Genomic DNA, 15,025 nt, shown 5'->3' on the forward strand with positions numbered 1-15,025 from the left:
TCCTTGCCCCCTCCCCACGGCGATGTCTGCTGTACCTTCCCCCGTCATGTGATGCTGGTGTTCTGGTACACTCATTTTCACATTCAGCAAGCTCTTGTCTGAAGCAGTTTGTTTCAATCGTTGCTCTACATGCCCTTGTGAGTGGAGCACATTTGTCCAGTGGCATGGCAGCTCCAGGACGGGGTGAGCATCGGCTTCCTGCTTCTCACAGGGCAATTTCAAGATCCAGTTGGAGGCTGAGAAGTCTCAAGGGATTTCACAAGGGGCTGGTGGGCCAAGGGCTTCAAAGTCTCAAAGACACATCTGTCAGGACCATTTTCTTGACCATGCTTCCTGACCTGCCCCTCCCTCGGTGTTAGTACTTCATCAAACTCTTTGGGTGTCTTCCTGTTTTACCTTCACAAGCTGCAAACCTGCAGCTGCTGCACAAATATCTGGATTGCCATCAAACACTTCCATGGTCCCTGCTTTATGCAAATAGTGCGAACAGATTCCATTTCACCTTGTACAAGCCCAAAGTTCCTCTAAGGTATCCTGCTTCGTCTCCTGATGCATGATTTGTCCAAATGTTTTTCACATCCCTAGTATTTATAGATTTTTCAGGTAACTATAATTTTTTGAAAAAAAGAAAAATATGTTTTTTCCATAACAGGTGACATCCCAGTGGAAGCACCACAGCGCCTAGGAGAATGCCCTTCATCAAAAGGATACCCAAAAGCTTGGGTTCCTTCTCGGACTCATTGCTATCAATTCTACCCTACATCAAATACATGGGCAGAAGCATTCATAAGATGTACTCAGCTAGGTGGGTGCCATTTTGAATCAGATCAGTGGCAGTGGTGGTTAGTATCCAATACTATAGATAGAACAGTCCCTTTGAGTTCAGTGGGGCTTATAGTGGATACAGGATTCTGAACTTTGACCAGAGACAGAGGCTGAAATTCCTGCCAACAACAAATGTGTGTTATCTTTGAGGCAGTGAGGTTCTCTGAATGAAAACTGTGTTGTTTAAATCAGTAAGATTCATAAGGTTGGACAAACCAGGAGGAATGGAAGAAATAACCCTTCACCCAGAAACTTATTTCTTATTTTCTGAATCCAACAACAGAAAGTTTTAGCATTCAAAGAATATTGAGAGAGACCAGTATACAGGCCGGACACCAGGAATCAACACCATTAGGCTGCTGTCTTGAGCCCTCTCCTCTGATGGACTCACCATCCAGTCTTTCTCCCCTTCACTTGCTTTCTCCCCAAGCAGGCATGGTGTGGTCAGAAAGCTTGGTTTCTGTGGCCTGCCATTTTAATTCCCCCTAAATACTTATGAGCCCAGATTGAGTATTTCTCCACTGTTGGGGGAATTACAATGGTATGTGCAAATGGCAGTGCCTTTTTCCTGGGGGTGATGTAGGTGCCTAATGCAAGACTTGGCGAATGAAGGCAAACATAGGGGAGATGAAGTGGGTAGAGTTGCCAGTGCCTTGAAAATGAGTTTCACTAACTCATGTCTTCATTACCCTAGAAAGGTGCTCTGTCACCCACCCCACTGTTGCTGCCATCTTGGTCTGCCAGCAAATCTCCATTCAGTTTTCATTTCCTTCCCACTGTATCCACTAGTCCAGATTACTTATACTATTATTTCTCCTTGTATCACTGCAGCTCATTAAATGAAACTTCTATCCTGCTTCAGACTGATGGATCACATTGCAACAATTTCTATTTGATTAAAAAAAAATGAATTAATTAAATTGCTTCTGCTTTAGAGGTTGGCATAGCAGACATGACATCATGTACTTTTGCTTCTGTCTTCTGATGATCTTTCCCCCAACTCATCAATATAAAATATCTTGATAGATTGTTAGCTTTCTCTTGGGTTGATGCTAGAAAGCTGTAGAAATGTTTTTAGTGTACTGTAACTTGAAGAACAGGGCAAATTATGGTGTGTGTTTTTTAAGTATTAAAGCTCTATTTTTTTGTGGAGCATCTACCTTGCAAATTATTTTCTGTTGAAATTTGACTGAAGGACTTTTTTTTTCATTATGCACTTAATAAACGGACGAAGTTACAAAGGTTCTTCTCCACTAAAACATTAACCAATTGAACAGCAATCATAGAGATTTGAAAGACATGGATATTCAGTAGAGGCTGGTGCCCATTTGGACTCGGAGGGCAGAAGGCAGGGAAGCCAAGAGTAAGTGAAGCCAACACAAGTTGGCAGAGTTAAGCCAATGATAGGCAAAGCCCAACCAGCTACAGTTTGTCCCCATCCTCCTCCCTGCTGACTTATACAAAGGCAACTCTGAGACAGACAGGAAGTGCAGCCCCTCAGTTATAAGTAAAAAAGTGGGGATGGCCAAGGGCACATTGAGTTTGGTGGGGCAATGCCCTACGTGCTCTGAAAGGATCAGCCTCCACTGGGCAGACACTTTCTCTTAGATCTCTATAACTTTATATTGTTGCCAGTACCAGTCTTAGCCTAATGGGCTGCTTCGTGTTTATTTTTAATGGGAAGACAAATTTTAATGAGTTGACTTTACCCATTTGATGTTTTCTAGGTAGCACTTTGACTTCAATAGAAGATTTAGCTGAGCTGGAATTTTTGGTGGAACACACTCAGCAATTCCGTCAACGAGAATTTTGGATAGGATTATTCAAAAATATAGATGGTGATTGCTTTACATTTAATATTTATTTTTACGATAACAGATTTGTAATATTTATCCATGTATATAAGTATGTTAAAATACGGCACACATTTATTTCTTTATGAAATGAAAGAGCTCAGCTGGAAATACTGTCAGTGTTAGCAAACAGAGCTAGCAAATTCATCCCTGTTTGCATTTATGACTACTCTTGGCAAGCATTCGGGGGGGGGAAACCCCACTCATATCTCCTGGCATGTCCATTATCATTTTGCCTTCTGCCCCTCCAAGGGAATTGTCGTTTGCTTTCTTGTACCCTTTCCCCACATCCTAGTGCAAGCCATGGAAGAGAGGTGTCTAACAATAATTAAATCCACAATAAAAAGTCATGATAAAGAAGCAATATCAAACCATTGGAGAAACAACTTTAAGAAGAACATTTAAATTGGCTGCATGTTAAAACTTTTTTAAAAAATTAAATTACTGAAGAAAACAGAGAGTACTTCCAACCACATCATCTCAGTAGGCCAAAACTGTCTTTAAATCAAAGGCATGTAGTCCCTTCAGCGAGGGGGCAAAATGAGCCTTCCTTGGCAGGGAATTCCAAATCCTTGGAGCAGCTGTTGAGAAGGTCCATTATCAACTTCCTCTAAAATAGGCACCTGATGTAGGTGGGACAGATTAGAAGGGCATCTTTGGAAGATCTGCACACTTTTAAAATGGGTTAAGGTAGTCTTCAGGTTGCCTGATCCCAAGCCATTTATGACTTCTGCCTGAGTAAACATGTGTTGCATTTGACTGCCTGAAACTTCCATATTGTCAGACTTATTAATAAAATTAGGGGGGGGGAGATAGTTTCCTCTTCTCATTCTACTACTTGATTGTTAATTCAGTTCATTATATGAAGATAGAAGAGCTAGTCATTTGCCACCAAAACAGAGTTGTTGGGGTTTGCTACTGATTTAGCAAAACAGTTTTCAAGTATGAAAAACATGTAATTCCTAGTTTAGAGAAAGGAGAACAAGAGATTTAGCAACTGACAATGTTAATTATGGCTTTGATCTGAAGTGCCCCATCTTTCACAGGACACCCACATAACTTTATCAAAATGCTGTTTCTGAGAGCCAGCAGCCATTCGAAAATATATGGTTTGGGGACAAGGGGGGCAGTAATGGCAGAAATCAGAGATATCCTCACCATTTTTCACAAGCAGAAAAATGTAGGACATAAGCTTATATCAGCTATGTATTATACAATAATTGAGGTTGCATGCATATGTTCCAGACTGAAAATGCTTCAGAAGAAGAACAGCAAGAATACTTTTAAAATGAATTTCCAATATAGAATGCATTGCAACGTGTTGCTCTTCCCTTTATAGTCATTATAACAATCATGTACTTTTGTAATTAGGAGAATGGGTATGGGAAGATAACACTGCACTGGATTTTATTAACTGGAAAGGTGAATACCCCATATTTGATCCAGAATATGAATTTATGGGACCTGCTTCTGGTCTTCCTGACTATTGGAACTATTGCATTTTCATGTATGGTGATAGTGGAGAGTGGATCAGGGGAGACTGCGTACATTCGCGTGGATTTATTTGTAAAACAAACAAAGGTAAGACTTCAATGTTTATTATAGTTGATTTAGTGATACCTATGATACAAAGCAGTATCTGAACGCTGAGAAGACTTGCAGGTCTTTTTTCAGCCAGAATTCACTGGAACTCATTTCCAGCACCTGTCAGGCGGGCGCCATTGCCATTATAAGAGAACAAGGGAGGTGTTCATGGTGAGTTCCGGCATCTCTTTTTCTAGAAAAATAGGACTGGAGACTTGTATAGACTCAATAATACACTCCTGTCTAACTGTTCTCTGGCTAGATTCATAGTACTAGAAGTATATCTTTATCTGTCCTCTTCTTAAATTTATCCATGAATTCACGTCTATGGTTCTACTGCCCAGATGGGGTAGGTTTCCAGTTTCAAGCCTGAGCTCAAGGGACTGAGATGGCTTTTGTGGCCTTGGCATATGACTTATACCAGGAGTTGGACAGGAAGAGTGTGGCCCTGTTGGTTCTGCTGAACCTTTCAGCAGCTTTTGATACCACCAACCATGGTATCCTTTTGTGCTGCCTTGCTGGGATGGGACTTGGAGGCACAGTATTGGCTGTTGTCCTGTGTTGTCCCTCAGGGTTCTGTTCTGCCCCGCATGCTATTTAATATTTATATGAAACTTCTGGGGGCGGTTGTCTGGGGTTTCGGGGTTCAGTGTCACCCATATGCTGATGACACCTACCTAGCTCTATTTCTCCTTTCCACCTAAATCCAAGGAAGCTGTCTCAGTTCTAAACCATGCCTGTCATCTGCAATGGACTGGATGAGGGCAAACGAACTGAAACTCAATCCGGCAAGATAGAGGAGCTCTTGGTCAGTTGGAAGGCAGAACAGGGAATAAGGATTCAGCCTGTGCCGGAACGGGTAACATGCCCCCTGAAGACATAGGTTCACAGTTTTGACATGCTTCTGAGCACAGATGCCTAGGTCACTCTGGTGGCCAGGAGTGCATCTCCGCAGTTAAAGCTAGTGCATGAGCTGCTAACATTCCTTGAGATATCTCATTTGGCCACACACCTTAGTTAAATCCTGCTTGGATTATTTTCATGTGCAATAAGTGGGTCTGCCTTTGAAAAGTGCTCAGAAACCTCAACTATCTCAAAGAGATGAAGCCAGACTCTTGACCATGGCTGATTATATAAGGGAGCATAGAAATCCCTTGTTACATTAGCTTCATTGTGTAATTTGCTATGGTATGTTTTATTGCCCCTTAAGCATATCCTTTATTTTACAGTTTTTGAAGAGGCAAAAACAAAAAGTACAGGTAAGACTGTTTTATGAAAATAACCAAGTTATAAGTATAGGCATGTATGTTATCTGGAGTACCGGGCTAAACATCCCCCCCAAAAAACCTTCCAATTAAAAATTAAAGAGACAAATGTCTGATGGTCTTTTGAGAGGATTACCTTTGACAGGTAGTGGACATCCTTAAAATGACTGCATGCAACCATTTACTCCCATCCCATCCCCCAAAATTAATTATCCAGATGTAGCATTGTTCTAGGGCATTCTGGGAGGGAAACAGCAGCTGCCACACAGAAACAGAAGTGTCACTCCTCCTAGCTGCTTACTCACATAGGCTATGTTGAGAAATCGCTGTGCCAAACCCCTTCAGACTAGTTACAGATAGGTAGCCGTGTTGGTCTGCCATAGTCAAAACAAAAAAAATTCCTTCCAGTAGCACCAACTAAGTTAGTTCTTGGTATGAGCTTTCGTGTGCATGCACACTTCTTCAGATATACTGAAACAGAAGTTTCCAGGCCCTTCTATATAGTGAGAAGGTGGGGAGGGGTATTACTCAGAAGGGTGGTGGGAATGGGTGATTGGCAGATAGCTGTGATGAGCCTGTTGACGACTCTTAACGACTGCAATAGGTCTTACAGGAAAAAGCAAGGGGTGAGAAGGTGAAAAATGGCTTTGTCATGTATAATGAGGTAAGAATCCAATGTCTTTGTTCAGACCAGGTCTCTCCATGGTTTTAAGTTTGGTGATAAGTTGCAATTCAGCAGCTTCTCTTTCCAGTCTATTTCTGAAATTCCTTTGTAGTAAAACAGCTACTTTGAGATCTTGTATAGAATGTCCTGGGAGATTGAAGTGTTCTACTGGTTTCTCTGTCTTGTGATTCCTGATGTCAGATTTATGTCCGTTTATTCTTTGGCGTAAGGTCTGGCCTGTTTGTCCAATATAGAGAGCTGAAGGACACTGTTGGCATTTGATGGCATACACAATGTTAGACGATAAACAATTAAATAGTCCCGAGATGGTATGTGTGATGTTGTTGGGGCCAGTAATGGTGTTGTCCGGGTGTATGTGGCACACATACCATCTCTGGACTATTTAATTGCTCATCGTCTAACACTGAGGGGCACAGTTCGGAAGGCAATAGTTGGGCAGAACTGGGAGGTGAAAGCAAGAAGACCAGGAAGAGAGTGAGCTAGCAGATTCTCTTGCACTGGAAGATGTGCAGCCTCTCAGTCCCAAGGCTAGGAGATTAGAAAAGCTGGCTGTGCAAAAGGCTCAATGATTGAGAGGTCAGGTGGCCAGGAGACGAGAGGATGGAAGTGACTAAAGGGAAGTAGGAGGAACCTTAATTGGGAACACCTGCACTCTGAGAATGGTCGCTTGTTCCTTTGCTGCATTCATTAAACATTTCTATTACTGGTAAGAGACTGCTTACCAGTAATACCCTTTGGAGGGCTGCTGTCTTTCTGAAAGTGTTCATTTAGGGTTCCTATATGTCCGGAATTTCCCAGACATACACGGAATACTGCAGTCAGCAGCAGTGTCTGCACGGAAATCGGGAAAATGTCCGGGGAAATCTGGGTGAATGGCAGCTCATGTTGATAGTGCCGTTTTTGCTGATTTCCCATAAAAATAGTTTTAAAATGGATTTTTTGAGATATTGCAAAACAACCTTTCTGTCCGGATATTCACTGTTTGAATATGGCAACCCTATGTCTTTAGTAGTGACATGGCAGGCAGAATCAACAGCTCAACCTTCTGTATGGGTCTGTATGGATGTTCTGCTGGGGAAAGTATTTGATGCTCTCTCTGTTCGTCTTACATATATATATTTCCTCCCCCCCCCCCCAGTAGAGCAAGATGATGTTCCAGAATTACCGCAAGGCAGACTGATGATGGTGATTCTCCCGGCTCTCCTCATCGTTATTGCTGTGGGTGCTGCAGTCTATATTTTCTACAAAAGAAGACACAGACAGTCACAAACTTTACTAGCGGGTGTCGAGACCCTTTCGCATCAGGACAGCACAATAGTTTCTCAGAATCAGTACTCAGAATTTATTGTGGAGAAGCAAGAAGGGGATTAATACATTCAGGCTCAAATGCTCTGCACATTTACATAGGAGTAAGTGCCACTGAACTCAATAGGACTTACTTCTGAATGAGCAGGTTTAGGATTATACTGATAATTCATTTATTTCAAAGAAGTAACCATTGTTGGGAATTGTCCCAATATGCAGGGGCACTTTCTACAAATGGAGTCAGGATGTAGAATGCTCTGAATGTGTAATGTTTATTCAATAAAAATATATTCTATGCAGAGTATTTTCTACTGGAAGAATTTTTTTTTCAAGCTAAGGATCATGTTGTTGGTATCCTTCAGTTTTGCCACAAAACAGTGAACCATTCACACATAAAGCCCTTTAAGAAACCTAAGAACCCACTCATCAGGTAGGGGAGAAAAGAGCCAAGGATGGTGAACCTCCTTCTCCCCCAGGAGGACCTCCACTCTTCTTCTGAAGAGCCAGTTGCAGGTCCAGGCACCATGCTCCCCAATCCCCAAATCAGATGAATAAGAGACCAACAAGACTGGTTTGGATGAAAACAGGCCACACCTTTATTGAATACAGATGAAAGAGGTTTGGCTTGGGCATGGGGCATTCAAAATCCTTCTGGCCTGCCCGCTGGAAGTGACACATAGGTCAATCCAGACGGGGGTTCCTAAGACTTGCATCAAATAGCGTGACCCCCGCTGGGACCGCCGTTTGGGGGAGTGCCTTCGGCCCTGGCCCTCCCTGGACGTGTGGACATGACCATTCCCCCTAGATCCCTTTAACAGGCTCCCCCAGCTTTTGGAGAGGCAGGCGGAGACTACAACTTCCCCTCCATCCAAGACCACGGATTTCCCCAATGCTCAAGTCCAGTTGTGACGGTTGCTATGAGGCAGGCAAAACCATCGGGTCAGAGGCACTTTGCCCAGTGGACAAATTCCTACCGGGCCCTGTAAAGAACAGCGACCACCGTAGCCACAGCAAAATCCTTGACTATCAGCCTAAACCAAGGGTGGGTGGGGAAACCCGACGAAGGGACAAACAGGTGCAGGCTGCTTAAATGGCCAAGGGGTGGACCCAATGGAAGCCTTCCCGCTCTGTCAGCTCCACCCCCTGGCACAGCCCATGCCTCAGCCTGCATCCCCATTCACCAAAGCAGGGTGCAGGCTAGGATCCGGCTCCTGATAGGAAGGGCACTGAAGCCATGGTTCCATCATAAGGACCCTTGTGGAACCTCTGCCGTCCTGCAATGCTGCCACACCAAAAGGGGTGAGTCGACTTGTCAGGATTCACAAAGGACTCCATATGTGCAGCCAAGGTGCTGATTCAGAAAGAGCAACTGCATGCAAAACAATTCCTTGTATATGCAGTTTGTTTCCATCTGGATGGTGCCTCAGCTGTTTTACTTGTTTGGATGCCTTTCTGATGAGAGCTTAAAGCTCTACACTTTTCTTTGCTTCCTTCAGGGTGATAGAGAAAGCTTTCTTTGCTCCCTCAACCCAGAAACTCACATTGGCTGCTGCTCTCAGCATAATGAGGCCAGGAGGACACAGAGTGCAATGAATTAGATGCTACTGGGCGGGGTGGAGAGGCTTTTAAAGGAGAAGGAAGTTTTCAGTGACATCTAGTCGTGATGGCTATGTTACTTCCATTACTGGAGGCAGAATTCCTCCGATCACTCACCATGAGTGAAAGAAGACTGTTGGACTTGCTTGTGAGGTCCCCATCACAAGCACTGGAGGGCCACCCTGAGAATAGAATGCTAAATGGGCCTTTGGTTGATCAAGCAGGCCTCTTTTTATCGGTGGGGAAAACTTGATTCACAGTTACTCCCCCTGCCCACCACAAAGTCTGTGTATTTTGTAATATGAAGGCAAGAGTGGGAGCAGAGCTAGTAGAGGTACCAGGGAGGGTTACAGCACTTAAACACAATATTGAAAACAACTGAAAACAACTAACAATTATTAAAATGAGGTGGGCCCTCAAAAATACCTCAAAGGTCAAAAGCCAGGGGAAAGTGGTGTGTCTTCAGCATCCTCCAGAAGCAATATAATGAAGGTGCCATGTGCACCTCTGTGGGGAAGGAGTTCCACAGTTTAGCAGCTGCCAGAGAGCGCCTTCTCCTGGCTACCTTCACCTCTGAGGGTGGGGGAACTAGCAAGAGCTGTTCTCTGCCGATTTCAGCAGCAAAGTGGTCTGTATGGAAGGAGGTGGTCATTGAGATATTTGGGGCATGAGCACTTTGAATTGGGCCCAGAAATGAACTGGCTGCCAGGGCAGCTATTTTAAATGGGTTATATGCAATACAAATGGAACCCCAGCCAGCAATCTGGCTGCTACATTTGGACCAACTGAATTCTCCAAGACATCTTCAAGGACAGCCCTATGAACGTCTCCTGAGAAGTAAGTCTCATTGATTTTAATGGGCCTCAAATGCGTAGGTGATTGCAACCTAAAGGTTCTTTCTGGTCATAAGCTTACATTGTTGGCATCAGACACCGACAGGGAAGTAATTCTTGCTAAATAATAAAAAGGTAGACTCCATTCGCCCCAGTTATCTGCACAGGTCCAGGCTTGATTCACAATCACAGCAATGGGGTGAAAACTGCTTCCATGTTATCAGGGTTCCATGCTGCTCTGAAAATACAAATCTGATTCCTGGTTGAACTGATCTGATTGTGTGGTAGTTGCCAAATCTAGTAGTACACTTTTCCAGGTATTGCTACTGCTGGTGTTTATCACAATCTGCCCAGCCACATGGGAAAGAAGTTAACTGGAGGGAGGGTTCAATGTCCACCAATCGCTTTCTGATTATGATCCTCTTGTTAGACCTCATTAGTTATATTGCTGATTACCTGATGGAACTGGCTGCATTATTTTCTGTTGCTTACACTCCTTTCAAGCACATTGGATTATTTAAAAACATTAAAATACATGTCTCAAGATGTATATTTGTGTCAAAGAATGTAGTTCTAATAGCACCAAATGGCACAATTTTTCTAAGCAGCAGGATGTTGCTGGTAATACACACACACACAAAAGAACAGTAACTTCTCAATAGATTCTTAGGGCATCCATTGCTATGAGCTCCTTTTATGACCCTCAGCTACTACAACAGCTGCAACTGTGCTGGGATAACTTTGCCTTACTAGTTCATACCCTCCAACATTTCTCCGATTGAAATAGGGACATCCCGTTCCATAATGATAATTTTACTATTTATACCCCACACATCTTACTGGGTTGCCAAAGCCACTCTGAGCCACTTCCAACATATATAAAAACATAATAAAACATTAAACATTGGGGGGGGGAACCCTTCCCTATACAGGATTGCCTTCAGACAGCTCAGGGGTCCGATAACTCCATACCCTCCAACATGTCTCCAATGAAAATAGGGACATCCTAAGGAAAAGCAGTACATTCTGGGATCAAATCAGAAACCAGGACAGCTTCTCTAAATCAGGGACGTCAGTGGAAAATAGGGGCACTTGGAGGGTCTGCTAGTCTTCAAGATTGGATTACTGCAGTGGACTCTTTGTGGGTCTTTCTTTAAGTCTTGTCTGGAAACATCTACAAAGTTAATGAATACATAACTACTAACTATGTGAAACATCAGTATGCACAACAATTTTACAGAACAGTCCTGCATCTCATGGGTGACGAACCATCTTTCCCAGAGAGCCACTTTTCTTCATGGTTTGGGACTGCATACAAACATTTCCTTTTCTTTTATAAATTCTTCTGAATTATCTGGTAATGTGCTGATATAAATTCTTCTGGTATCTGGTAATGGGCTAACCAGGCACCAACTCAGCAATTTGAATGAAAAAAATCATTTGACCACTTTTTTAAAATATTCAGGAAACTTCATAACATTGCAGATGACTTTCACTTCTCAATTCTTTTGAACTCATTATACTTTGTGGTTGATTCACATTTTCCAGATGTGATTGAGGAAGGAACTAGGCAGTGCTTACCAAACAGAACAGCTGCCCCATGTCCCCCAATCTCCTTTGAACATGTTGCTCTTTATTTGCTTCCTGGTGTTATTTCCTTCTCTAGAAATGCACATTGGTTGTTGCTGGTGAAGATGAAAAACAAGCAAAAAAAACCCCATACTGCTTCATGAAGCCAAGAGAACACAAAGTGTGCTGAATCAGATGCTACAGAGGGTGCTATGGATGGAGGAGAAGGTGGTCAATGAGAAGCCATGATGATGATATTACCTGTAGTATCAGAAAGTGTATGTGTCTGATTAAGAGCTGCTGAGGACCACTGCAATTGCATCCTCCTTGTAGGCTTCTCACAGGATCTAGTTGGCCACTATACAAATAGGACTAAATAGGCCTTTGGTCTAACCAAGCAGGGCTCTTTTCCGAGGAAGGGGAATTTGCCTACACAGTTGTTCACCACCCTCCAATGTCTGGATTTCCTGTAATGTGAAGCAGACATTGGGATCAGAGCCAGCTCCACCATTAAACTAAGGTGACAGTTGTTCAGGGGGCAATGGCATCAAACTTCTGCCTCTGCATCTGAAGCCCCATGACTATTGTCCCTTATTGGAAGACAGAGGTGTGTGTGCTACATGGCCTGTCCTGGCCTCACGAAACTAGCCTGTTGTGTCAGGCACAGTGCAAGTTGCTGTTTCATTGCCAGTGTTGAAGGAAGATTCGACTGCCATTCCAGTTGGCAGTGGGGCAGAGCTTGGCAGAGAGGCAGTGGGGCAAGAGCTTGGTAGTTTTAGACACTGAACTTAATGGTTTCCCAGGCTCCTCCATTCAGATAGCTATTTGGATTACTTCCATTGTGAAGCACAGAATAAACCTTTCTCTAACCATTCCATTCTTTACCATTGCTTCTACATTCCTGACCTCTTATAGCAAAACTACTACTACTGCTACTACTGCTACTACAAAGCATTTTGTAAACCCTGGTGTGTGTGTGGGGGGGGGGGAATAATATAGTGAGAATGTGCAGTTTAGCCTTTTAAACTCACTTAAATCATAACAATATCATGAGTTAATGACCATAGGAATAAAATGGGGTGTCATATACATTGTCTCTCTTACACACTGTGCCAACAGATTCTCACTCTGTGACTTTTGAGCTACTTAACAACAAGCATCCACAGCAAGAACCATCCAACCTGTGATGGCCTGGGACTCGGGCTTGGGCTTGGAGCCAGAGGAGTCTCAGTCCACACCGGATCCTTTGCCTCAGGTGGCAGCTGAACCTAGTCTGGGGCCTGATTCTGAAGAGCCTCAGTCTGCACAGGTTCCCCTGCAACAAGCACCAGCTGGGCCGAGTCAGGGGCCTGAGCCTGCCCTGGCTCTAGATGTGGGGATTATCTCGTTGCCTCCAGCTGGGCAATCATTTACAGCTGCTCCACTACCAGTTGGGTCAGGAGAGGCTGAGGCGGCCTCTGGGTCTAGTAACCTGCTGGACATCTCCTGAGCTGCAGAGACTGAGAGGTCTGAGAGAAGGAGACACCTGAGTACTCGCAGGAGGAGTGCTCACCTTCGGGTGAGACAGGGTGGTGAGTCACCAGGGGATCAGGACCGGCCGTTACCCTGACAGAGATAAAAGGCTGCTGGACCCTGCCCCAGGTTGCGGGAGCAAGGTTGCTGTTTGCCAGAACCTGTCTGTCATCCTGTGCCTGGCCTTGCCTGGTTTCCTGCCTCATGTCCTGCCTTGGCCCTGTCAGACTGACTCCTCACGGAACCCTTGGATTCAGGACCAGACCAGGACTGCTTTACTCAGGTTACCCCCAGGCCCAGCACACAACCCTTGTCCATAGCAACAGAGCAAAAAAAAAAAAAACTAAAGACAAAAGAGGGTGGTATTTCTCTCCCCTTCCCAGTTATGAGGAAACTTCTGGGCCTCAAAGGGCTGATGTTGGCTATCTGCTTATGATGGAAGTCCATGACAAGAGACGTTATTCCCAGCCACCACTTCAACTTCCTTGGCTTACATCTGACAACCAAGACTATAGGGATGGGGAACCTCAGGCCTAGGGACTGTGGTCCTCCAGAACCCCTAAGTGACCCTTGGATCTTTCCCCCAGCCACAGACAATTCCCAGCCACTGGCCCTGTTTTGTACCCCCTCCCCCTTGAGTATTTTGCCTGTCTAGAATGTATCATTGAAGTGTGAAATTAACATTTGCTGCTCCACCCACTGGTATGTGGTCCTTTGAAAGTCTCCTAGAACAGAATATGGCTCTCAGTCTGAAAAATGTTCCCCCACTCCTGTTATGGATCAAGACTAGATTACTTCTCTGGCAGGCTTCTTGGAATCAGATCCCTGCCCCGGTGGCAGTAATTAAGCAGATCAAAAGAAAGGAGTGTTCTTACCAAATAAATCTTTAATAATCACAGCAAGACACAAAGGAAGTCATAGCATGCTAAAAAAATGTGTTCCCAGTAAAGGTTTTCCCTCTGTCCCCATTAATCTACGTCATTCCTATGTCGGGTAATCTGATCTTGTTGCCGTTGCGCTTTCTGTTCTATCACTCTCAGAGCCCATCTAGTCTTAGGCAAAGGTGGAGTCAGGAATGCTTTCCAAGGACACTGAATCTGCCAGCTGTCTCTCTTTCTTGGTGTTTCCTCTTCTAGCTGCTTCTCACCCAATATTTCCCAGCTTTCCCACTCTGGCCTATGCCCTTCTGCAAACCACTGTTCTAAATCAATACTGTCCTCCTGCCCTTGGAAAGGTTCAGAAAAGCGGGGTACTCCCACCATTCCTCTTCATCCACTCCCTGGCAGTCTCCTTCCACAGTGTTTCCTCTACAGGAGGAAGTGAGCACTGGAACAATATAATTATTTAATATGAACCATTAACAGTGTTTTTATCTAAATTGCAAATGCAAGGATTTTCCATATACAGTGGTACCTCGGGTTACATACGCTTCAGGTTACATACACTTCAGGTTACAGACTCCGCTAACCCCGAAATAGTACCTCAGGTTAAGAACTTTGCTTCAGGATGAGAACAGAAATTGCACGGCAGCAGCGGGAAGCCCCATTAGCTAAAGCGATGCTTCAGGTTAAGAACAGTTTCAGGTTAACAACGGACCTCCAGAACGAATTAAGTACGTAACCAGAGGTACCACTGTATAAGCTGATTTACATCACTGACACAAAATTGAAAGGACTCCAGTAAACACATGAGCATTGTCTACAATCACTGTAAGGTCTTCACTGTAGCCACACAGTTGCTCCCTCTCAATCAAGGATCCAACTCATTTAGGAGCTCAGAGAGCACTTAGAATACTCCAGTGGAATTTCCCCATGTTAAACCTTTTCAGCAATACACACAGACATTCTCCATTTCAGCGTCAATTAAACAATTATACTTAACAACGTGTTATTGCCTCCAGCTATGGAGGCAGAGCATAGCCATTATGGCTAGTGACGATTGATAGCTTTTTGATCTGCCTCTGGTCCTTTTGATCTTCATTTCCTGAGGCCAGAATCA

At 44.0% G+C, this 15,025-nt stretch overlaps 1 protein-coding gene and 1 long non-coding RNA gene across 3 annotated transcripts in view; one reads left to right on the forward strand and one right to left on the reverse strand.

Moving 5' to 3' along the window:
- LOC309381065 (macrophage mannose receptor 1-like) overlaps positions 1-5,861 on the forward strand; it is a 39,522-nt gene extending 33,661 nt beyond the window's left edge. Inside the window, exons 26-29 of one of the 2 annotated variants that reach the window (XM_081931468.1) lie at positions 653-805; positions 2,553-2,663; positions 4,050-4,259; positions 5,492-5,861. In XM_081931468.1, coding sequence (XP_081787594.1) covers positions 653-805; positions 2,553-2,663; positions 4,050-4,259; positions 5,492-5,538 — 521 coding nt within the window. In that variant the 3' untranslated portion in view covers positions 5,539-5,861. Of the gene's footprint in view, positions 1-652; positions 806-2,059; positions 2,189-2,552; positions 2,664-4,049; positions 4,260-5,491 lie in introns of those variants that run through there. The other variant, XR_014173284.1, reaches the window with a different exon arrangement.
- The window catches only part of LOC309353444, a 162,835-nt gene extending 148,154 nt beyond the window's left edge, over positions 1-14,681 (reverse strand). Inside the window, exon 1 of the long non-coding RNA XR_014161858.1 lies at positions 14,441-14,681. This is a non-coding gene — a long non-coding RNA (uncharacterized lncRNA). The remainder of the gene's footprint in view (positions 1-14,440) is intronic.
- Between the last annotated feature and the right edge of the window lie 344 nt (positions 14,682-15,025).

Source organism: Podarcis melisellensis (genome assembly GCF_964234715.1).
Source record: "Podarcis melisellensis genome assembly, chromosome: 12".
NCBI classification, from domain to species: domain Eukaryota; kingdom Metazoa; phylum Chordata; class Lepidosauria; order Squamata; family Lacertidae; genus Podarcis; species Podarcis melisellensis.